This window comes from Drosophila guanche, unplaced genomic scaffold (genome assembly GCF_900245975.1).
Source record: "Drosophila guanche unplaced genomic scaffold, DGUA_6, whole genome shotgun sequence".
In the NCBI taxonomy this organism is placed as follows: domain Eukaryota; kingdom Metazoa; phylum Arthropoda; class Insecta; order Diptera; family Drosophilidae; genus Drosophila; species Drosophila guanche.
Genome location: NW_022995754.1, coordinates 373115 through 393513, shown reverse-complemented (window position 1 = coordinate 393513; position 20399 = coordinate 373115). Strand labels below are relative to the sequence as shown.

The 20399-nt window shown below is 44.4% G+C and overlaps 1 protein-coding gene across 3 annotated transcripts in view; it reads right to left on the bottom strand.

The window, feature by feature from the left end:
* The window catches only part of LOC117589317 (hepatic leukemia factor), a 78403-nt gene that overhangs the window by 9566 nt on the left and 48438 nt on the right, over positions 1-20399 (bottom strand). For 2 of the 3 annotated variants that reach the window (XM_034281126.1, XM_034281127.1), the window contains exon 2: positions 8688-9742. In XM_034281126.1, coding sequence (XP_034137017.1) covers positions 8688-9742 — 1055 coding nt within the window. Of the gene's footprint in view, positions 1-8687; positions 10305-14684; positions 15563-20399 lie in introns of those variants that run through there. The other variant, XM_034281128.1, reaches the window with a different exon arrangement.

The following is a 20399-nucleotide window of genomic DNA, read 5'->3' as shown; positions in this document are numbered from 1 at the left end:
GCGACATCTGGCATCCCCGAGTGTTGGCTGACACAATGCGCCAATAATCCACTTAAAAATCATTACATGATGCAGTGAGGGGGGGGGGGGGACTGTGGACTGCGTTCTGTGTGGACACTTTTTGAGGATGGATGTGTGGGCCGTGCTGGGCCATCTCCCACCGATGGGGCATTGCGCTTATGCAATCAGTTGGACGCCAATCAGCCCCTAAATTGACAATCGACACCGTTTTTCTTTACATATCCATGCAGATGTGTGTATGCAAAGCTGCCAAAAAAAAAGAAACAAATTACGAGTCCAAGTTATGTCTCTAAAAGATGGTGGGGCCATAGGGGTTTGGGCCATTGCGTGAGCCGACACACTCGATGCTTGTGCAATGTCCCTCGAAAGAGCCAGAGACATACAGACAGAGAGAGAGAGCAACAGAGTGGCAACAAGCAACAGTGTGGTGTGGCCAAAGAGCATAATCACAATACGAAAGAGAGGCGAAGAGTCTCTCTCAGTGTGTGGGAGAGAGGGCGGCAAAAAGTCAAAGCGCAAGCTTGGCTTCTGTCAAACGCTCTCTCTCTCACTCTCTTCATCTCTGTGTTTTTGCGGGACTCTCTTTTGCTCTTTTTGCTGGCCTTTTTTTCACCATTCGCGAAGGCGAACATTGAAGCCAAAGCCGAAACCGAGAAGTATGTCAAAGTCAAATAGTGCTGCCAGCGTCGCTGCTTCAGTCGCAGCAGCATTACTAAACATTGGTGTTGTTGCTCTTTTGGTTGTTTTATGTTTGTGTGGTAAGTGGAGTGACTGCCGCTCTACCGCTGCTTTTTTTCGGGTTATGTAAGGCCCCTCCAGTGTGCGCGGCCAACTGTTGTTTCGTTACGTTGTGCCCCAAAGCTCCCGGTACCCCGCTATCCCGCCGCTCCCCCTCTTCCCGCACCCGCTCCTGTGGCGGCCCTCTCATGAGCCACCGCTTCTGCTGATGTTTGTCGTTTCGGCGTCTTGGTCTTTTGTATTTTTCACGCTTAAGTTGCGGCAGTACCGTAGCGTAGCCCCTTGATTGCGCCTTCCCCTCTCTCACTCCTGCTGCTGCTCCTATTGTTGCTCATTTGTTTGTTGCCAATTGTAACGCTTTTCGAGCCGTTTCTTGCTTTTGTTGGGAAAATTAAATCGTGATTTGTAAATGCTCTCAAATTTTCGTCTCGCTTTTCATTTTACCCCGTGTTGTTTTGGAGCATTTTGCAATTTTTGTAATACTTTTCGTCTGCTCTCCTCTCCACTCCTCTCCTCCGTTTTCGGCGATTAAATAATCAACGTTCAACATTCAACGACAATCGGAATCCACACCAATGTGTAGCTTGAAATGTAGGGCCTTCCCGTTTAAGAAGTGTTTGTAATTTTTCAGATATTCCTTTCTCGATTGCAGAACATTCTTCTTCAAGGCTTTCCATAGTCTCCTACTCCACCATATCTTCCAAGTCATTTCCCAGTATCGTATCAATGCCAGCCGCTGCTGGCATACAAAAAAATGTGTTGTGCAATTCCGAGAAATTCTCTCTGCCTGCTGCAGCGGTTAAGATTCGATCTGCGATTGCATAGCAACAGAACACACAACACACTTCATTTAGGTTTCCTCAGTTCTTGTTAACAGAACCCACCCAAGAGACACCTCCTCACACCTGGCCAGAACGAATCCCAAACACAGGGCGCACAGCGCTTGATAATGCCACAAGTTGTTCGTCATTTTCGTGTTCGGGAAACTTTTCGCTTGTGCCAGTTGATGAAAATCCCTTTTTGCGGAAAACACCATGGCTGATGGCTGAACTTTTCTCGTTTGAACTTTAGTTTTACTCGTAATTCAATTGTATTTCCCTCGCAATATTCAATTCTCCACTGCATTCCATTTCATCAATTAGCCACACGACACTCCCCCGTAAGTGGTATGATGCTGCGGGTTGGGGGCGGGTAATTGTTGCATAAGTTTTATGGCTTTTGAAGAGATCTTAACTCGTTTGATAGGGACTCTGATGCTTGGGCTATTGCTGTGGCTGTGGCCGGGGCTTTGGCACGCCCCTTGAAAGGTTTTCCTATTCCGAGAGAGCATTAAATGTCAGCTGATGTAAGTGCGGCCCCCATATTTAGCCCCCCCCTCCCGATGGACTGATGAGCGAAAAGTGCACTTAAAGAAATCGAATGTTCTCCTGGGAAGCTTCTAAAGAAATCTTGTGGATACCTTATGACACTTGCCCAGGGACCATTCACCAAACTACTCTGAGACGGAGAAGGGCTTTGTGTGGGCAGCAAGTTGTGATCTTCAAATGCATGCAAGTTTCTGTGTTTGGTTTTTTTCTGTGTGATTGCAGGGCAAGGGATTGAGGGAGCGCTGGTGATTGATCTTTTGGTGGTTTTCATGTAACTGAAATTACTGCAATCGGTGGAGGCACTGCCATAGATGTCTAGGGCCCTGGACTCGTGTCTATATTACTCAATCGTCTAACAAATGATTGTTGTAATTGTTGTAGTAGCAGTTTTGCAGCTTTGCTGATTGGAAGGATTGTTTTTATTGTTGTGTGTTTTGTGTTTTTTTGTATTTTTTTTTTCCTTCCCCTCCCCCCTGGGGAGGGGAAGTGAGGGGGGGGGGGGGGGGGGGGGGGTGTAAAGGAGTGGAGTGGAGAGGAGAGCCGCTCTCTGTGGCTGGCGATAAAGCGAAACACGAGCGACAGCAGGCAGGCGGCAGGCGGCAAAAGCAGCAACAATTTTGCCTACGTTCTATGACATAACTGTAATTCAAACGAGTCGGAGAGAAATAGCCAGAGAGCAACAGAAGGAGATGGAGAGACCGACTGACTGAGTGAGTGAGTGAGTGAGTGAGTGAGTGAGTGAGAGATTGTATAAGTGAGCGGGCGACTTAGTTTTTTCTTTTAGAGATTGTTGCTGTTGCCTGCCGTCGCATGTTGTTGCTGTTGCATTCAATTGAGTAATCTCCGCGATTTGTTTTTGTTGCTGTTCCACAAAATGTTGCTGTTGAAAGTGCATTTTTTGTGCATCGTAATTCACAGTTTTACAATAGAATATTACTTAATAGACAGACAGACAGACAGACAGACGAATGGACTCTGTTTGCGGTCTCTCTTTTTATGACTCACTTTGCAATCGTGATGGTGGTGCTGCTGCTGCTGCATGTTGCAACTGCCGTTTGGCCTCATTATGCAATTACAACAACAGCATCAGCCAAATGGCGCACAAAAATAACGAACTTTGCGCCAAGACATGGATACAATTGGATACAAAAAGCTTATGAATATGTCGGGGACTGTCGGGCGAGTGATGGAAAGGGGAAAGTGCAGGAGGGCGAGATGATCTCAAACGCGAGCTGAGAACTTAATGGGTGCAAAATGAAGGGGAACTATTGAATAGTTCCATGAATATTCGTAGAATTTAACGTGCGTTACAGTGCTATAAGTCAGTTGAAAGTGCAAATGTCCCCATGTCAAATGCACTTCATTCCCCATTACATTATTACCGATATTGATAGTGCGATGTTGTAATAGGAGAGGCATAAGCAAAGTCATTTAGTTGATATCTAAAGGGCCTGCGCTCCTGAATTGAAGAACACAACTTGGAAGCCAAACTATACTTTCAAATGATTCGTACGATAATTTGTGAATCGAGAGAGTTACCCAACACCCACTGCTGCAGGTAGTACTTAAGTTGATAAAGTAATTACGAGAGCTACTTATAATCAAGTCTAGACGATGATTATGCGTGCAACAAAGAACATTATCGGAACCGATTGGACAGCTTCTTGGAAGGGTAATTGCAATACAATCAGGATCCGCAGAGAACAGACAACTTCTCCACTTGGTTAGACTGCAGACTGCAAAGACAGTTCTGACAGTACTACTGCTGGTGCTCTCCTGCTCCCCAATGAACTCGCTATTTCCAGGAAACCAAACCGAATTCCAACAGTAAATACCCGAAAAGCGACAACTCCCTTGAGGCAAAATGGGAAAAGTTTGCATTTACTTGAGCATTTTCCAAATGGAGAGGGCAAATGTTCGAGCAAATGAAAATGTCCCGAAGCAAGACAGAAACAGACAGACTGAAAACAGAAACAGAAACACGAAAGAACTCAAACAATTCCTTTCGGGTTAGAATTTCTCATGTGAAAGTCTTGTAAAAGGTTTCAAGTTTTCTTTTATTTGATTTCGTTTGAATGAAAGAAATGTGCGATGGCATCTGAGAAATGTGCGCGAGACGTGGGCTATTGCATGTCGAAGGGGGAGTCGGGGTTACATAGCGGAGAGCATGCCAAAAAGTATCTATCAGATACCCGCGAACACTGGGAATGCCAGCTATGCAACGCATGGCGTCTAACCCACAATCCGAGGGGGTGCAGCGGGAGAGGGAAGAGAGATGGAAATCTCAGCAGAAAGCACAAAAAATCAAACAACAAATCCAAAAAGAAAGCCAGCGAACACAGGGAAACAATTAACACAATATTTATGGAAATACTACGTTCAATTCTATGACAGAAATGTATCTGTATCAGTGTATCAGTGTATCAGTGTATCAGTGTATCTTTGAAGGCCAAACTGAATTTTGTGGTCGTTAAACTCTCCACCCAGGCACCAGCCTCAGCACCTCGCTGCCTGCCCTGCCGCTCGCCACTTTCTGGCTTTCGGGCAGGGATCTCTTTGTTCGCTTTCACGAAACGGAAAGAACGGAACAACGACCTCAAAATGCGCAATAAATTTGTGCTCTTTGCCTGCACTTTGGCCAAACAAAAGGAAAGCAAAACAAACAAGACTAAAAGCAACTAAAAAGAGCTTAAATGAAATGTTAAATGAGTGTGCTAGCTGCCGTAGGAGAGGGAGGGTTTTTGGTTTTGGCTAATTACAAAATGTTAGCAGCAACAGAACGAGAGAAGCAAAATGACTGGAAGCAAATGTTTATGAGTGCACACACTCGGCATGATTGCCAAAAACATGGAGAGATAAAGAGATATACCCTACTCTATTATTGATTATATTTGGAAACAAAGAAGTCTCTCCCAGCGGAATGGGTGGGAGAGTGGCCTGCACTGGAGAGGAGAGGAACCAAGGGAGGGCCAATGTTTGGAGATACTCAAGACAAAGGAAACGCAGCGAAAGCAAATAAGATCAAGGCAATCTTCCATATGGAACACATACTATTGTACGTATATATACGGGCTATATTTACAGTCACCGTTTATCAGGTGGTATTGACTGTGTCCGCGATGCGATAAGCGTGTCACGACTTAATCACATGAATGGATATTGTTGCACGCCAGGAACCTGACCCTCTCTCTCTCTCTTACTCGAACACTGTTTGCACTCTCTCTCTCCTTACCTCCTCCACATGGGGCAAAGGAAACAAACCACAACAAAGTCTGTCTGGGAGGGTGTTCAGGGCAGGCACTTGACTACTGGAACTGTTGATTCAGCGATTCCCACTTCCCAATGGAAAGTGCAATTAACGTTTTATACTCGGAAATAGCAACAGCAGAGCTTGGATTAGATTTGATCATCCAATAAACTCTTGAGTCACGATAATTACCAAGAAAATATGATATCCCCAAACGTGGCCAGGCCTGAACATGAAAATCTAGTTCCACGAATGTGCTCGTGTGGTAGAGGGAGATTTCCAGGGAAAGGGCAAACCAGAAGGCCACAAAAAGAGGGAGCCAGCAGGGAGGGGCTGAAATGTAACCAAATTAATTGCATGCCGCGTGCTAAATTCTTTCATTCCTCCAGAAACACGAAGAGAGAGAGAGAGAAACGTGGAACATTAAATGCAGTCAACTAGTCAGCCGAAACAGCACACGAACACAGGCCGCCATATAATTATACGATCGGACATATAATGTATACTATATCCGCCCATATGTAGGTACATATATATATATATATATATATATATATTTGATGTGGTGTGGTGGATATTATCGTATAAATTAGGGAGCCATCAAAGGAGCACAGCACAGCGCTGGAAAAACATTGCATGACATGCGGGCATTTCCAATGCAATATACCTAATGAAAATTGTTGCTGCTACCCTCTCTCTCTCTCTCTCTCTCTCTCTGCTAACCAAATATGTATTCAGGCCAAGTCCTTGTTGTGGCTCATTTAACAGCTTTTGGCACTTAGAGCAGGGAGAGCATTCGCGCTCGTTCTCTGCTCTTCTTTTTTTGGGGCTTTTCATTTGTGTTTTTTGGGTGCAAAAAGTGCCACATGAGGTCAACGACTACATTAACAGGTTTAAGCCATGAAAAGTAACACGAACGCATGTAAATAATTAAACAAGGACCAAAGAGAAGTATCTGTGCAAAGATTTAACCAGATAAGGTAACCCTCTGCAAAGGTAGAGTACAATTACGCTGCTGTCTAGACCATGACTTCAGAGTCTCATTTGTGGAGCTGTTGTTGTTGGCTGAGTGTTTCGTGGAGGAAAATCTGCCAAGAACATGCATGGGTGGATGACTGCTGTCAGAAGGCATCGCTCAACGCACCTCCTCTGCTCCGCTGTGCCCTCCGCTGACAGCTCCATTGTCAAGTGGCCACTTGGCTCTGTCTGCCCCACTCTGCATGTGGTGTGTGTGATGTGTGATTTCTGGTCTTTGCCTAAGCGAAAACACTGCCAAAATGCTTTATTTGTTGCCTTAACTGCCTGAGATTCGCTCTTTTCTCTCTCCCTCTCTCGCTTCTTGTTGCTCAATCATTTGTTTGGCCATGTCACTGTGCGATACGTTTATCAACAATGCTAACTTTACGTTTATTATTTTCCACATTTTTTGACTCCTTTTTTATCAGCCAAAGTCAAAGCCAAATGTGTCAATAACTGATTGTGGGGCAGAGCAAAAGAGAAAATGAGAGAGAAATAGTTTTCTTATAAATAGATCGCGACAATAAACCTCTGGAGCGGAGCGGCGCGAGCGTTCGTTTCTTGCTATTTCCATCACCGAAACACATTTACATATGTGCAATCGCCTTCTAAACGCTGGCTCTCACAGTAATTATAATGTTTAAAGTAAACAAAGTCGAACGATGGATGGCCGTGTGCGGCGATGCGTCAGGCCCCAGCCGAAAAGCTGGCTAATCACACACAGACACAGATACACATCCAGGCACCCGCGCGGCATGTGGCAAAGTACATGGCCATGATAATGGTAATTATGAAAGAACACCACATCGCCCTCCCAGTGTGTGTCACGCAACAGAGGTGCAAAATCCCATGCCGCCCGCAATCAAATTAATTCCCCGAGAAATGTTGTCACTTTGATGCATTAGCTGCCCCGCGAGGTGAAAGCGAATCCCTGTGATTCACAATCGAGACACAGAGAGCGACTTAGGTTCTGCACAAAAATAGAGAGTAAATTGAATGGGTCGCTGCCATCTAACTGCCATCTAATTGTGTGTGCCGTGGGCAAACACGGAATGCCAATCGGGGAAAAATCATCAGAGAAGAAACAAATATTGATTGGCAAACAGCAAACAGCAAACAAAACGCTTATTGGGATTAAGAAGAGACTCAAAACTGAACACCAAATGGGGGGAAATATTTATAGAGCCGAAATTGAAATATTTATAAATATTTGATGAATATTTATCCTTCTTTCATTGCAGGTTCGAATGGAAAAACTATGAGGATTTCTCCGGTAAGTCAATCTCAATGTTTGAAGAAAATCATCCACAATTAAGCGTAAATTCTCGTCCACATTCTGCAAACATCCACTAAACATCCATTGAGTTCTGTGTACATTTTGCTGATCTTTGATCTGGTTAATTTTAGCTATTCTCTGACACTCTTTCCACTCTCCACCTAATTCTGTCCATCATTTCCATGGTGTTTTCCATTTCACCTCCCCCGTCCTCCTGCGGGTGCGTCAAGTGTTTTTCTTTCCGTCTTGCGCCTGCCGTCTTCTGTCTTTTGTTGGATTTTCCGCATGGCTTGTGTTTTCCTTGTGGCAGGCAGTACTTTGGGTATTTTGTTTGATGGATTTCCAAGTGCGTAAATCGTTTGTGATTTCTTTTCTTTAAAAGCCAACCAGAAACAACAACAACAACAGGCGGAAAACTATTTTCGTTCTCTCGGGGGGAAAATGATTAATTGGCTGTGCTGTGTTTTTGCTTCGTTTTTATGTTTAATTCTCTTGAAGGGGGAGAATCCTCTTGAGCTGAAAAGTGTCTGACTCAGCGCCACAATAATTCTAAATCATTGCAAATGGGAGATACTGCTGGCACCAAGTTTCTCGGAATACCAGATGTTCGCTCGGTTGCGCGTGCCACATTTCACGTATCCATCAGATCATCAAGGGCTCCATAAATAAATATTTGATCATTGATTGGGTGCTTGAAACATCCCAACAATTAGTGGAACATGTTGACATCGAGGCTCAAAGGGAAGTTATGGCAGAAATTACGCATACGCCAGCAACGCCCGAACGAAGGATGTGTGGGCGGAACGAACATATGGAGTGGCTGGATGGGAGGACTTGTTGCTTTGCTGCTTGCGCCGCAGCCCCCTTGACGTCAGCGTGAGCAGACATTCAATCGGGCTGCTCTGCCACTTGGCCCTGCCTGGCCTTTATCGATTTTCCACAAGCCAAGTAATGCCCCCTGCCTGAGTAATGGGAAAATTCATGGGAAAACCCCCGCAACAGTTACAACAGAGGCACTCACCTTTGTCGAGGCTTGCATTGCAGAACTTGAGCGCTTCGTCCAGGAGGTTGAGGTGCATGCAACTGCTGGCCTTCTCGCTGATCTCCTTGGCCTGCAGATCGGGACCCCACCACTTCTCCACCAGGCGTCGCACCAGGACATCCGGCATGAACTTCATTGCGGAGGAGGAGCCGCCGCCCGAGACATAGCCACTGATGATGCCTGCGGCGGCCGCGGCCGCGGCCGCTGCCGATGTGGAGGCCATGGTGGTCGTGGCTGTCGCTGTGGTGGAGGCCACTGTGGTGGTGGTCACTGTCATGGGAGCGGCGGCCATCTGGCTGGCCATCCGCAGGCCGTAGCCCATGGGTGCGCTGGCGAGGCTGAGGCTCTGGCTCTGGCTCTGGTGCGTGGACGCGGCACCGAATCCCGCGTAGAAGCTGGAGCCGGCGCTGCTCGACGTCGTGGTGGTCAGGGCGCAGGTGGCGGGCATTCCTCCGCCGCGCGGAGAGGCGTCCTGGGCGCGGGGAAACTTCACCTGGCAGATGTTGCACTGGGTGATGGTCTCGCAGCACTGCCGGCAGAAGGTGTGCCCGCAATTGGTGGTCACCGGACAGCGGAGGATGTCGCCGCAGAGCGGACACAGGAGCGGATCATAGTCCTCGGACAGGGCGGGACTGGGTACCATGGCGCTCGCCAGTCCCAGTCCGAGTCCCTCGCCTGCTGCTCCTCCCCCTCCTGCTGGCGTTCCTTCGCTGGTGCTCTGCTGGTAGTGCAGCCAGGGGGGCATCATGCCCTGTGTGCGGGCACTGGGGCTGCTCAGGGGCGAGACAATGCCGCCCATCTGGCGGATGTGGTTGGTCAGGGCGCTGGCCAGGGTGCCCAGCTTGTCGAGCGGCACGTGGCCGTCCAGCTGCCGACTGGCAATCAGCTCGTAGACATCGAAGGCCTTCGAGAGGCTGCCCACCTTGGCGAAGGACTCGCCCAGGAGGTATGACAGATTGAGGGAGTTCTTACTGTCGCCGTGCGGGAGGTAGCACTGTAGATGGCTGTCGCCGCGGCACGGCAGCGTGTCCTGCACATAAACATGCTGTTGGTTCTCCTTCCGCAGGACCTTGAGCACCCGCTTCTTGGAGGCCAGCGAGGGCTTCAGGCAGTAGCCCTGCGACAGAGGCATCTTTCCCGTTGTGGTTGCAGCTACTGCTGCTGCTGCTGCTGCGGCTGCGGCTGCGGCTGCGGCTCTCTGCTGCGGTTTCACCTGCCTGCGGTCACGTATGCCCAACGGCCCCGCCGGATGGCCGGGTGGGGGGTTGCTGCAACAGTTCTCGTTGCTCACGAAGTTCCTGCTCACCTTTCGCGTTCTCTTGCCCTTGTACGGAAAGACAGTGGACATAATCTACACGACACGATTCTATCTCTATCTATGTATCTGGGGATATCTCTCACTTCACATCACTTCACTTTGATTATGCACAGATCAGAGATATATTCCATTAATTCTTTTTATGTGTGTTTCGATTATATTTCGTTGGAATAATAATCTTTTGCGCGTGCGGTGCTCTGGGCTGTTTTTGTGGAACTGAAACACGAAACACGAACTGAAGAAGAAGTTTTGACAGCGCCAGCGACGGCAGCAGGCATCTGAAAACACACAGAGAGGGAGAGAGAGAGAGAGTGAGTGTGAGAACAAAGAGAGGACATGAGAAAGAGAGGGTCGAGCGAAGAGAGAAGAAGCAGATATGTGGATAGATAGGCAACGGCGGAGATTTACGTAACGCTCAGAAAAACAAAAACAAGCAAACAGAAACTAAAAATGAAATGAAATCAAATGCCTGATTCTCGGAGGCAGCTTTTGATTCTGTTTTATAATTCACACATACATATCAGTCCATACACACACACACACACACACAATACCCTCGCAGCAAAGAGAGAGAACAAGAGAGAGAGAGAGAGACATTCTCTTGGATCCTCTCTGTGTGTGTCTCTTTTGATGCCCATTACTGTACTCTACTGTATCCACATACATACATACGTACATGCATATGTATTACTTAATCAACGGACGACTGGAGATTGGAGACTGGAGAATGTTCCGTATGTCCCGACGGCCCCTCTGGCAGCAACATCTTGAACGTTGACTATTTTTCAGCCCCCCTATTCACGCAATTATATAAATTCTTGTAGTATGATGGAGTTCATTGAACTTTAAACCTCTAGCTGGAGGAAGGCTGGCTCTCCGCTCAATTAAAAGTAATTACTAGTCTCTCTCTCTCTCTCTCTCTCTCCAGCCGATAGATAGCCGTAGAACTCTGACAGTTGTCGCACATGCTATTACATAATATTATAAAAATTAACACTGAATCCCCACACACACACTTATTCTCATGCTCTACGCCGCCACCACTCATAGGGCAAGAGCAGTGATAGAGCCGGAAGAGCGGGCCAAGCGGTGGGCAGACTGACGCGGACGCTGCTCCAAGTAACGAAATCAAAATCATCGACACATTCGAGCACACTCACACACTCAGATGCAATCATATCATTTCAGTTGCTCTCGCTCTCGTTCTCGCTCTCGTTCTCTTATGCCTGTCGCTCTCTTTCACTCTCTTTGAGAATACATTCTCGTTCTTCCGTTCATTCCGTTATATCTATGGTGTGTGGTGTGAGTGTGTTTCTGTTTATGGTTCTCTTCTCATTCTTGCCTTTCGCTTTGCTTTGTTGTTTGGCTTGTGTTTCGCTTTGGTGACTGTGCGCACGTTTTGCTTCCACGTCGTTCGTTCGTTCGTTCTCCTTCTTGTTGTTGCTGTATCATGAAGATAAACAATGCCGGCATAACACAAACACAATGCTCACTGCCATGCAGAGAACAGTTTTCTGTCTGCCTCTCTTCTTGTTGTTGTTGTTGTTGTTGCTGTTGTTGCCGTCTGCCTCCCTTTTGCCTTCCTTCCCGTTCATTCTGGTTTTGTTATGTAAACAATTTTTTCGCTTTCGCGTTTTGTCTTTGTAGTTATTTGTTCGCTTCTTTTGGTTTTACTTTTAATATGATTTGTTTACATTTTCGTGAGCGCAAATGCAAAGAAAAAAAAACTATGCAAAAGACAATCAAAGTGTGCCAAAAAAAATGAGAGAGAGAGAGAGAGAGAGAGAGAATAACGTAACAAAAACGCAGAAACCGAATTGCGTGCAAATGAACTTTTTAATTTCTTTTGATTGTGCTCTCTCTTTCGGTCTTTCCGTCTAGGTCTCTAGACAGAGATATGTATAAACATTCGAATCAGACTTTAGCATAAATCTCGTTGTCAAGTAATGCTGAAATGTCTGAATAAGTTGGTAGTAAGCCAAGAAAATGAATTTATCAAGGGTGTTTTTGCTTTATTCTGAACGAAGACGACATACAATACGATCTATGCGAGATCGAGACACGACACGAATACTTTTATATCAAATTTATATTCGGAATCTGTGACATGTGCCATGTGTCTGTCATTGATGCTATTACACAAATTCCTGCGAAACTTTGCCGTTTCCCTGGCAAAGGCGCACGGCCTCCACTCTCCTCCTAGAAGAAGAAAACATGTGCCGAAGTTGATGAAGCTTCTCTAGGTTAATAGTTTCCCCCTGATATCCTGTTCATTTTACTACAAATTTCCTGCTTTCTGCTTTCACACGAACCGACCTTTAAGAACATGCGAAATCCCTCAACCACTTGTAGATTGTTTCGGCACAAAACTCTGCCGTGTCACAAACTACGATTCAGTTTTAAGAACCAGTTGAAGTAGAATACTGTCCACAGATATATTTACATACATAGAATTTATGGTATGGACTGGGAAGGGGGGAGCAGGCGATATCAGTTGGCATTGTGACGCACTGGCACACTAAACAACTTGGCTTGGGTGGCTGGCACTCGGTTTCAATTGTTCCGGCTTGGCTATGAGTTGGGTTTTCCTTTGCGTAACTGGAAATTATGTATACGCCTCATATAACAGCCAAAGAGCATGTGTGTCTGTTTGCGAGTGCAAATTTAAATGTAATTGTAATTGTCCGCGCTGATAAACGTTCCTAAATGAACAGCAAATACGACCTACGCGTGCTACTGTACTGTACGCGGGATCTACACACATAGAGATACCCCTGGGGTGCCAGTATATTGCAGTCTTTGCAAGTATTATGCAATGCCGCCAATCATATTTGAGGACTGCTTTCGCTATCGCACACAGACAATATGGCAGGGGGACCACTTTCTAAGGTCTGCCGCTCCATTCGATAAGAGATTGCATCCGATAACACTGGGAATCAATTACATTGCATAATCATTACGATTATTGGCATAATATTTGCTATTTGCTGAGGCAATGCTGAGGAACCAATGCCAGCACCGTGTGGCCCATAGCTGCTGATTCGATTAGTGAAGCCCCAACCCCGCCATCAAGTACACATTTCAAATGTATCTCTCTGTCTCCGTCTCAAATTGATTGAGTTAACTGCAAGTGAGAAATGTAAAATGGATTTTCCAGGTTCTTTGATTCTTCAAAATGTAAAACCATTGAACGAATCAAATGGATTATGCTTCGGTGCCATAATTTCCACGTAATCACGAAATCAATGTTACGAAATCAACAAATTTTCATTGCCCTGCCTTGGGGCTTTTCCGATTTCCTTCTTTTTTTGATATATGTTTTATTGGTTTCTCATTTGTTTGCCTGTGTTTTCAGGTTGGTTTCTTTGTGCCTCGTTTTCATGCCTCATGTATGTGTATGTATGGATGTATTTTATGACAATGTATTTATAACGATTAATACTCATAAAAATAGCCTCGGGGCAGCACAGCAACAGCAACAGCAACAGCAACAAGAGAATGGAATGGCGTTTTATTGAGTCAAAAGCCAATTAGCAACAGAAATTCTAGTTTTGTGATTTCTTTCAATTTTGATTTAGCTCTGATTATACAAGAACCGTCCTCATCCGAGTATTCGGTGACTAATTGGTTGTTGCTTAGCCTCCTCCTCTTGTATAATGAATTGTTGGGTCTTTTGTTTGTTTATGTAATTGAAAAGCCAAGGGGCGCCCCCCTCTCTCCTCCTTTGGTTTCCTCGATAATCGAGTCTGACTCATGACAAACCTTTTTTACCCAACGGCAAATAGGTTTTTCCTCGCTGTTTTTGGATTTTTTGTTAACAGTTTTTCATTTGAGGCCAAGTGGGCGCGACCTGAGCAGAGGTGGGCCGTGTCAGTGGCGGGGCGAACAAACGAGTGCGGTTGTCAGTTCGTCATTGGCAGCAGCAGTCACGTCGCATAATGCGTGCAACGTCGTGTCGTAACAAAGAGACAAAGACAGAGACGGAGGCAGCAGCAAACTGCAGCGTGGGCTTTTGCATCAGGCATGGAAGTGGGGGAAGTGGGGAAGTGGTGGTGGCGATTGCTATTTCGATGGTGAGTGGTGAATGGTAGTAATTGGTTGAAGCTATTATCAAATGTCGTTGACATGCAAGAACAGCTCATTTATTATTGGGAATTGTGGAACTATTCTGTTTTATGTTTCGGGAACTTCTCATCGATTAAATATAACTGGCAGAACACAAAGCACAGCGGGTAACGTCAACAAATAGTGCAAAAAAGCGCTTAGTAATGCCTTTAAAAATATGGCAACACGTAAGAGTCGCGCGAGGCGACTGCACCCGACCTCCGTCTCTCGCCCTCCCTCCCCCTGGGCCTGGCCGCAGTTGTGTTTTCCCAATGAGCAGATGGAAAAACGGTTTTGCACTCCTCACCACTCACCACCCCCGAAGGAAAATAAGAGAGTAGGAGCATGGAAGAGAGGGAGAGACTTGGTTTTGCGAGCGTTCATTCACATTAAAATTACACACACACACACACACACACACGCACACGCAAAGACAGAGCACAAGCACAAGCAGCATGTGGTGGCCTGATGTCGTAACGCACACAAAAAGAGCAACGGAAGAGCAGCACCTCGAATGTGTGTGGCAGGCCTGTGGCTCTCTTTAGACTCTTTACCTGCCGCTGATGAACGGAACCGCGCCTCCTTGTTGTTCCCCTAGGGGCGCTGCTGTTACTGCTGCCGTTGAGGGGGTTTTCTGTCTGGATGTGTGCTGTTGCTTTTCCTTTGACCCCAGAGGAAGAATCTTTCTCCTTATTGCACATATAAAACACTCACTGAAATTTGCTCCCTCTTTATTTGTGGGGTTTTCCGCTCGAATTTATGTGGTGGATTCTCGAATTTTGTTTGCCAAAAAAGAATTTATGGCCACACGCGTGCGAAAGAAAACGAAATTTTGGGAAATTCCTTGCCGTGTTCCCCCCCCCTTTTGTTAGGAAATTGCTGCTGCTGTTGTTGAACTTTTTGTTTCGTTTTGTAAGAACTCGGAACGCCGCTTGTCCGACGCGATGGCGATGGTTGGCTTTACGTAACCCCGCCGCACACACGGGTTTTCCTTTCGCTTGGGAGGATGGGGGAATGGGGGACTTGAGCAGTGGGAGGTGTGCGGCACCAGGGAGGGCTCTGGGCCTCGCGGGGAATTCTCGAGCGGCTCCTTCGATACTTCTCACAACTATTTCAACAGCCAAATTTGTAAATTCACGCACAAACACTAGCGCAGCGCGTCGTGCGCCGCCCTGCCTGATTACGCGACAACGAAGCAGCGTCGTCAGGTCGGCGTTTGTTTTGTAACACGCTTACGTTACGCGACGATTCAGCGGAGGCGGCAGAGACTGAGACAGCGACTGCGGCAGCAACGTGTTCGAGTGATTTTTTTGCTTATTGGTTGCGCGCTCCACTTTGTTGGTGCTGTGCTGCTTTTTTTTGCTGTCTTATAAGTTTGCTTTTGATACGCCGTCTGGCGGTAATCCCCTCTCTGCGTGTCGTCTGAACGTGTTCGCTGTTCGACAGCGAATGAACGAAGCTCCAGAGCGGTGGCGACTCCTCAACCAAAACGAGCCCCAAGCAGCGAGCGCCACATGGCGTAAGAGAACCCAAGAGAGAGAGAGAGAGAGAGCGGGAGCATAACAGAGTGCCTGATTATTATGTCATTTATGGGTTCTCTCTTAAATCTGTTGCGTCATCAACTGGTTCGCTCTTTCGTTGGCGCCTTTGAAAGATTTTTTTGCCGGCAAAACGTCAACTGTCAAAACAGACGACGCCAAAACTAAAACACAACGGAAGGGAAGCGCCGGGCCGAAGATCTAGATACCCTCACAGAACCATTTAGACGACTCTGAACATTCAATCTGGAAACAGAAGCTGTGGAGGAAGACTATTCCTTTGGGATCAGCGCAGTTGAAACCTTTGCCCAAAATCCCACAGCTCCTGCTGAAGGGTATTAAGTGGAATGCAAAGGGGCGGTGTACCGTGTGTGGGCGTCATTTATCGTATGATGCGCATTTCCGGCGCCACTCAGCGGCAGACGACAAGCACACAGAGACAGGCAGACAGACAGACAGACAGACAGACAGACAGAGGGACAGAGGGACACCAGAGCAACAACAACTAATCGAATTTTGCTTCTGTGTGTGTGTGTTTTTGTGTTAATTTTACATTTCGAGTGTTATGTGTTTATGTCATTCCAACGCACATTACGTATACGCATACGGCAAACGACGATGAACGCTTTGACCTCATTTGGGCGATGATGATGATCTCCCAAACAAAATGCACTTTGCCTCGGGGGTTCGCTCTCTTCATGCCTCTCTTTCTGCCCGTGCGCCGTACGTACACCTTTCTCTTTGGCGTGGCTCCCGTTTCAAGCTCAAGTTCAACGTTGGCCTGCCTAGCTTTTGCCTGCATATTACCACTTTTCGTGTTGCTATTAACATTTTAAGTGCCTGTTAGTTGTTGTTACCTTTTTTCGCTTTCACAACAGTCAATGGGGGAAACGGATAGAAGGGGTTGGTGGGGGGGCAGAGACTCCCATACATTTGTACATTGCTCGCATTCATTTCAACATGCCCATAGGGAAGTAGTAGTCCAAATGGATCGGTGCGGTCGGGTCTGGTTTTGGCCAGGCCTGGAACTGGCGCTTCAAATCAACGGAAATTAGCTGCGCGTTTCATGTTCGAGAGGTTTTATTTTGTAAGCAATATCTGTACATATGAGGAAATTAGTTTTCCAATGTTTTTGCATAAGCCATGTCCGTTTCGGGTGAAGTTCGGTCCGGCTATGCTCAATTTGGCTTTGGATTTGACTGACTCGAAGGTGTGTTGAGTGCTCGAATGAATCGCTTTGGCAGTTTGGTTTTTTTCAATGTTTGATGCGTTTCGAATGGGTTTAGCCTTTGTGGTTGAACAACATTGTTGCAGGCAGAACATACTGCTGCAGCTAGTTTATGCTTTTAATCTCGTCATGCTGGTCAACACACGAAAAATGTTTCCTGGCCACAGAACCATTGCACAGAACTTATTTCAAGCTTTCACTTACCAATTATGCAATCCTCCAGTTCCTTCAATAAGCACACCTTCCAGGTGGCAGCTGCAGCTGCTGCCTCAAGGTCATCAAGTATGGCCAATTGAAAGCTCACCCCAAAAGTAGGCAACAAATGCTTCACCCAAATATCAGCTCAAAACTAGGCAATGTTCCATGAATGAAAACAAACATTTCTTTCTCGTATTTTTGTTTTGCATTTATCGTTTCAAAATTTGTATCTAAACCTTTATTGTTTGTTCTTCTCTTCTCCTTCTTATCATCGTTTCTAATCCTTGATCTAAGAATTAAATTAGTATTTCCTTTTTGTCTTGTTTCAAATAAAAAAACAACAGAAAATGAACCTTAAATAAAAACTTAGATAGAACTTAATGGCATAATTACTTTCTTGCGTGAACTCAAGCTTAATTCATTAATTAATCAAGTCGAGTGTAAAACAATTAACAAATGATTTGAGTTTACGAGACATACAAACATATGTATATCATAAATTATAACTATTATCTGCAGCATCTCGAGCACTTGTGTTTTGGAATTTCACTTTTTTTCTTGGTAGGTTTCTGCCGTTTTTGTTTTTGGTTTTTGGTTTTTGGTTTTTTTAGTTTAAAGTTTGTTGTTGTTGTATATATGTATGTCTAGGTACATGTTAGTGTCCTTGCTTAGGCTTTCATCATTAGTTTTTTTGGTTTAGTTTTCAGTTTTACTTTAGATTTGGATTACGCCTCCCGTAATTTAGATTTGAGTTTTTGTTTCGCTGCTGCCAACAACTAATAGGCATAGTTTTAGCTTCTTGTGTTCGTGGTTTCTTCTAGCACTTCTCTAATGCCTTAAGCAGATTTTTGTCACTATGTTGTGTGTTAAGTACCAAATTGGGGTTTCCCCATTGAATTCAAGCCTCAAACTAGCCGTCATTTTATTTTTGTATGCCTTCTGCGTTTTCCCCATCCACTTTCTGTTTTTCTTTCACATATAAAATTACTTGCGTTTCGTTTCATTTTGCAAAATTCTCAAAATATAAGTAAAGGCTCTAAAACGCTCTGTTAAGTTCTCTTTTAGTTTTTTTTTTCTTTTAATTACTTTCAATTTAATTTCATTTAGCTTTATTTTTTTTCATTTTTTTAAGAGTGTTTTTTTTTCTTGCAACAACTAACAATTTTTGGAGTTTTTTTTCGGTTCATTTTTTTGTTTTTACTACATTTATATATCTTAATTTTTGGGGCTTTTCTGGGGGGCATTTTGTTTTATTGATTTTAAAATTCAACAACGTTTTTGTCTTTAATAATATGTAAGAATATATGTATAAGTTATGTATATGTATATAATATTATGTATATAATCATATATATATGTATAATAGCATATAATATGTTTCGCATTGCCATCTGTTCGCGCCTGCACTTCCGCTTCCGCTTCCGCTTCCGCTTCCGCTCGCACTCTAAAAACATTCACTGCTGCCGCCCCAGCCCCTAACTAACTGTAACTATACGTGTGAACGTTACGTTACGTTACGTTACGTTGCGTTACCCTTATACATATAATCGCTTTGCTAATTTCGCTTTTTGTTTGTTTTCTTTGCTTTGCACTGCAACAATTTGTGTCTTTAGTTACTATTTTTAACCCTGCCCAACGATCGATTCCCCACTCGCATCCTTCTCTGTGCATCCCCTGTCCTATATCCTCTATGTAGTTGAGTGTACTATATGTAGGTATATCTATACATATGTACCGTATATCTGTATAAGGTATGTATACATATAAAAATCATCAACTACGAATTTATCTACAAAAGTTACTCATTTTGTTGTGGTTGCATGCGTACGAGTATTTCTCATATTTAACCAATTTCCGTTTGTATATAATAAATATATATATATATAATTAATGTATATTGTATATTAAACATAATTTCGTTAGTTTTCTGCATTTCGGTTTTCTGCTTTTCTTACTTTTCAGTTTTTATCGTCTTCTGTTGTTGCTACAAAGTCTACAATTTGTTACGGAACATTCTTATGCGAAAAAACTATGTTTTCCTTTTGCTTGAAGGCTGGAAAATATATTGGATACAAACTATATAATGAATACAACTACAACAAACTAATGCTCGTTGCATAAAATATTTGCCTAAATTCTCTGGAAATATCTTTCCTTCTTTCTATTTGTATGTGAGCCTATTGGGTTTGCTTGCTTTTGGCCTGGGCAAGACGAATTTGAAACGGCAGCCAGTAAGTAGGCTACACAACGTGTGTTCTCCATGTTGATGTATGTGTTTGCATGTGTGTGGAAAATAATTAACAATTAATATACATTTTTCTTGGTTTTATTCAACAATTTCCTACATAAACAAAATGATTCGCTACAAAATGTCACACTACATACTACGGAAACAAGTTGTTAAAAATATACAAAAATAACTACACGAAAGGGATGGCGAAAGGAAGGGCTATGTGTGTGTGTGTGTGTGTGAATATAGGAAGGAGCATACTACTGCCCAGGCCTCGAATAAAAGCAAAATGTCAAATCATTTCAACTGTTTTCACCTCTACGCGCAATTATCAGTAAATCTTCTTAGACATAAATATTTTTGTATATAAATATAACATGATTTTGTTGTTGTTTTGTTGTACAAATACGTAGCAATTGCTTGAATCTGCTTAGTTTTATAGTTAATGGGGACTCAGGTCCACTATTTTGCTTTCTTTAACGTTAATCGTTAATCGTTTATCGTTTATCATTATAGTATCGACTGTGTGTGTGTGTGTGTGTCATTTGTGTAAACAACCGAAGCTCAAAACATTGCAAAATGTCACCCAGTAATTTTGTCTCGTTTTTGTCATTTTGTGGGATATTCTGGTAATTATTAGTAAGTAGTAGTATTAATATTATATTATTCCTTGTGTGGTTGTTTGTCTCTAGGTGGTCTCATAGCAGTGCAAAAGGCTTCAAAGGTTTCTTTTCTCTGGGGCTCTCTGTTGGAGGAACGAATGGTGAGGGGGGAACGACTCCTTTCTGGCTAAATCTCTATGTTCGTCCATATTGCTATATATTATGTGCTACATAGATCATCTACGTACATACATATATAATATGTGTAGTTCTTGCGCTCTATCGTTAGGGTTAGTTTCGGTTGCGGCATGGGGTTTATTTCTCTAACTCTGTCTTGAGATCCTTGTGTTCACTTAGATACAAACTGACAATGAAGTGATGTCTGTGTGGAGCCCAGATGCTTAGGAGTTGCGACAGGTAGATGGATGAACAGATAGAAGGACCAAAAAAACCAAAAAAATAAACAAATTTTC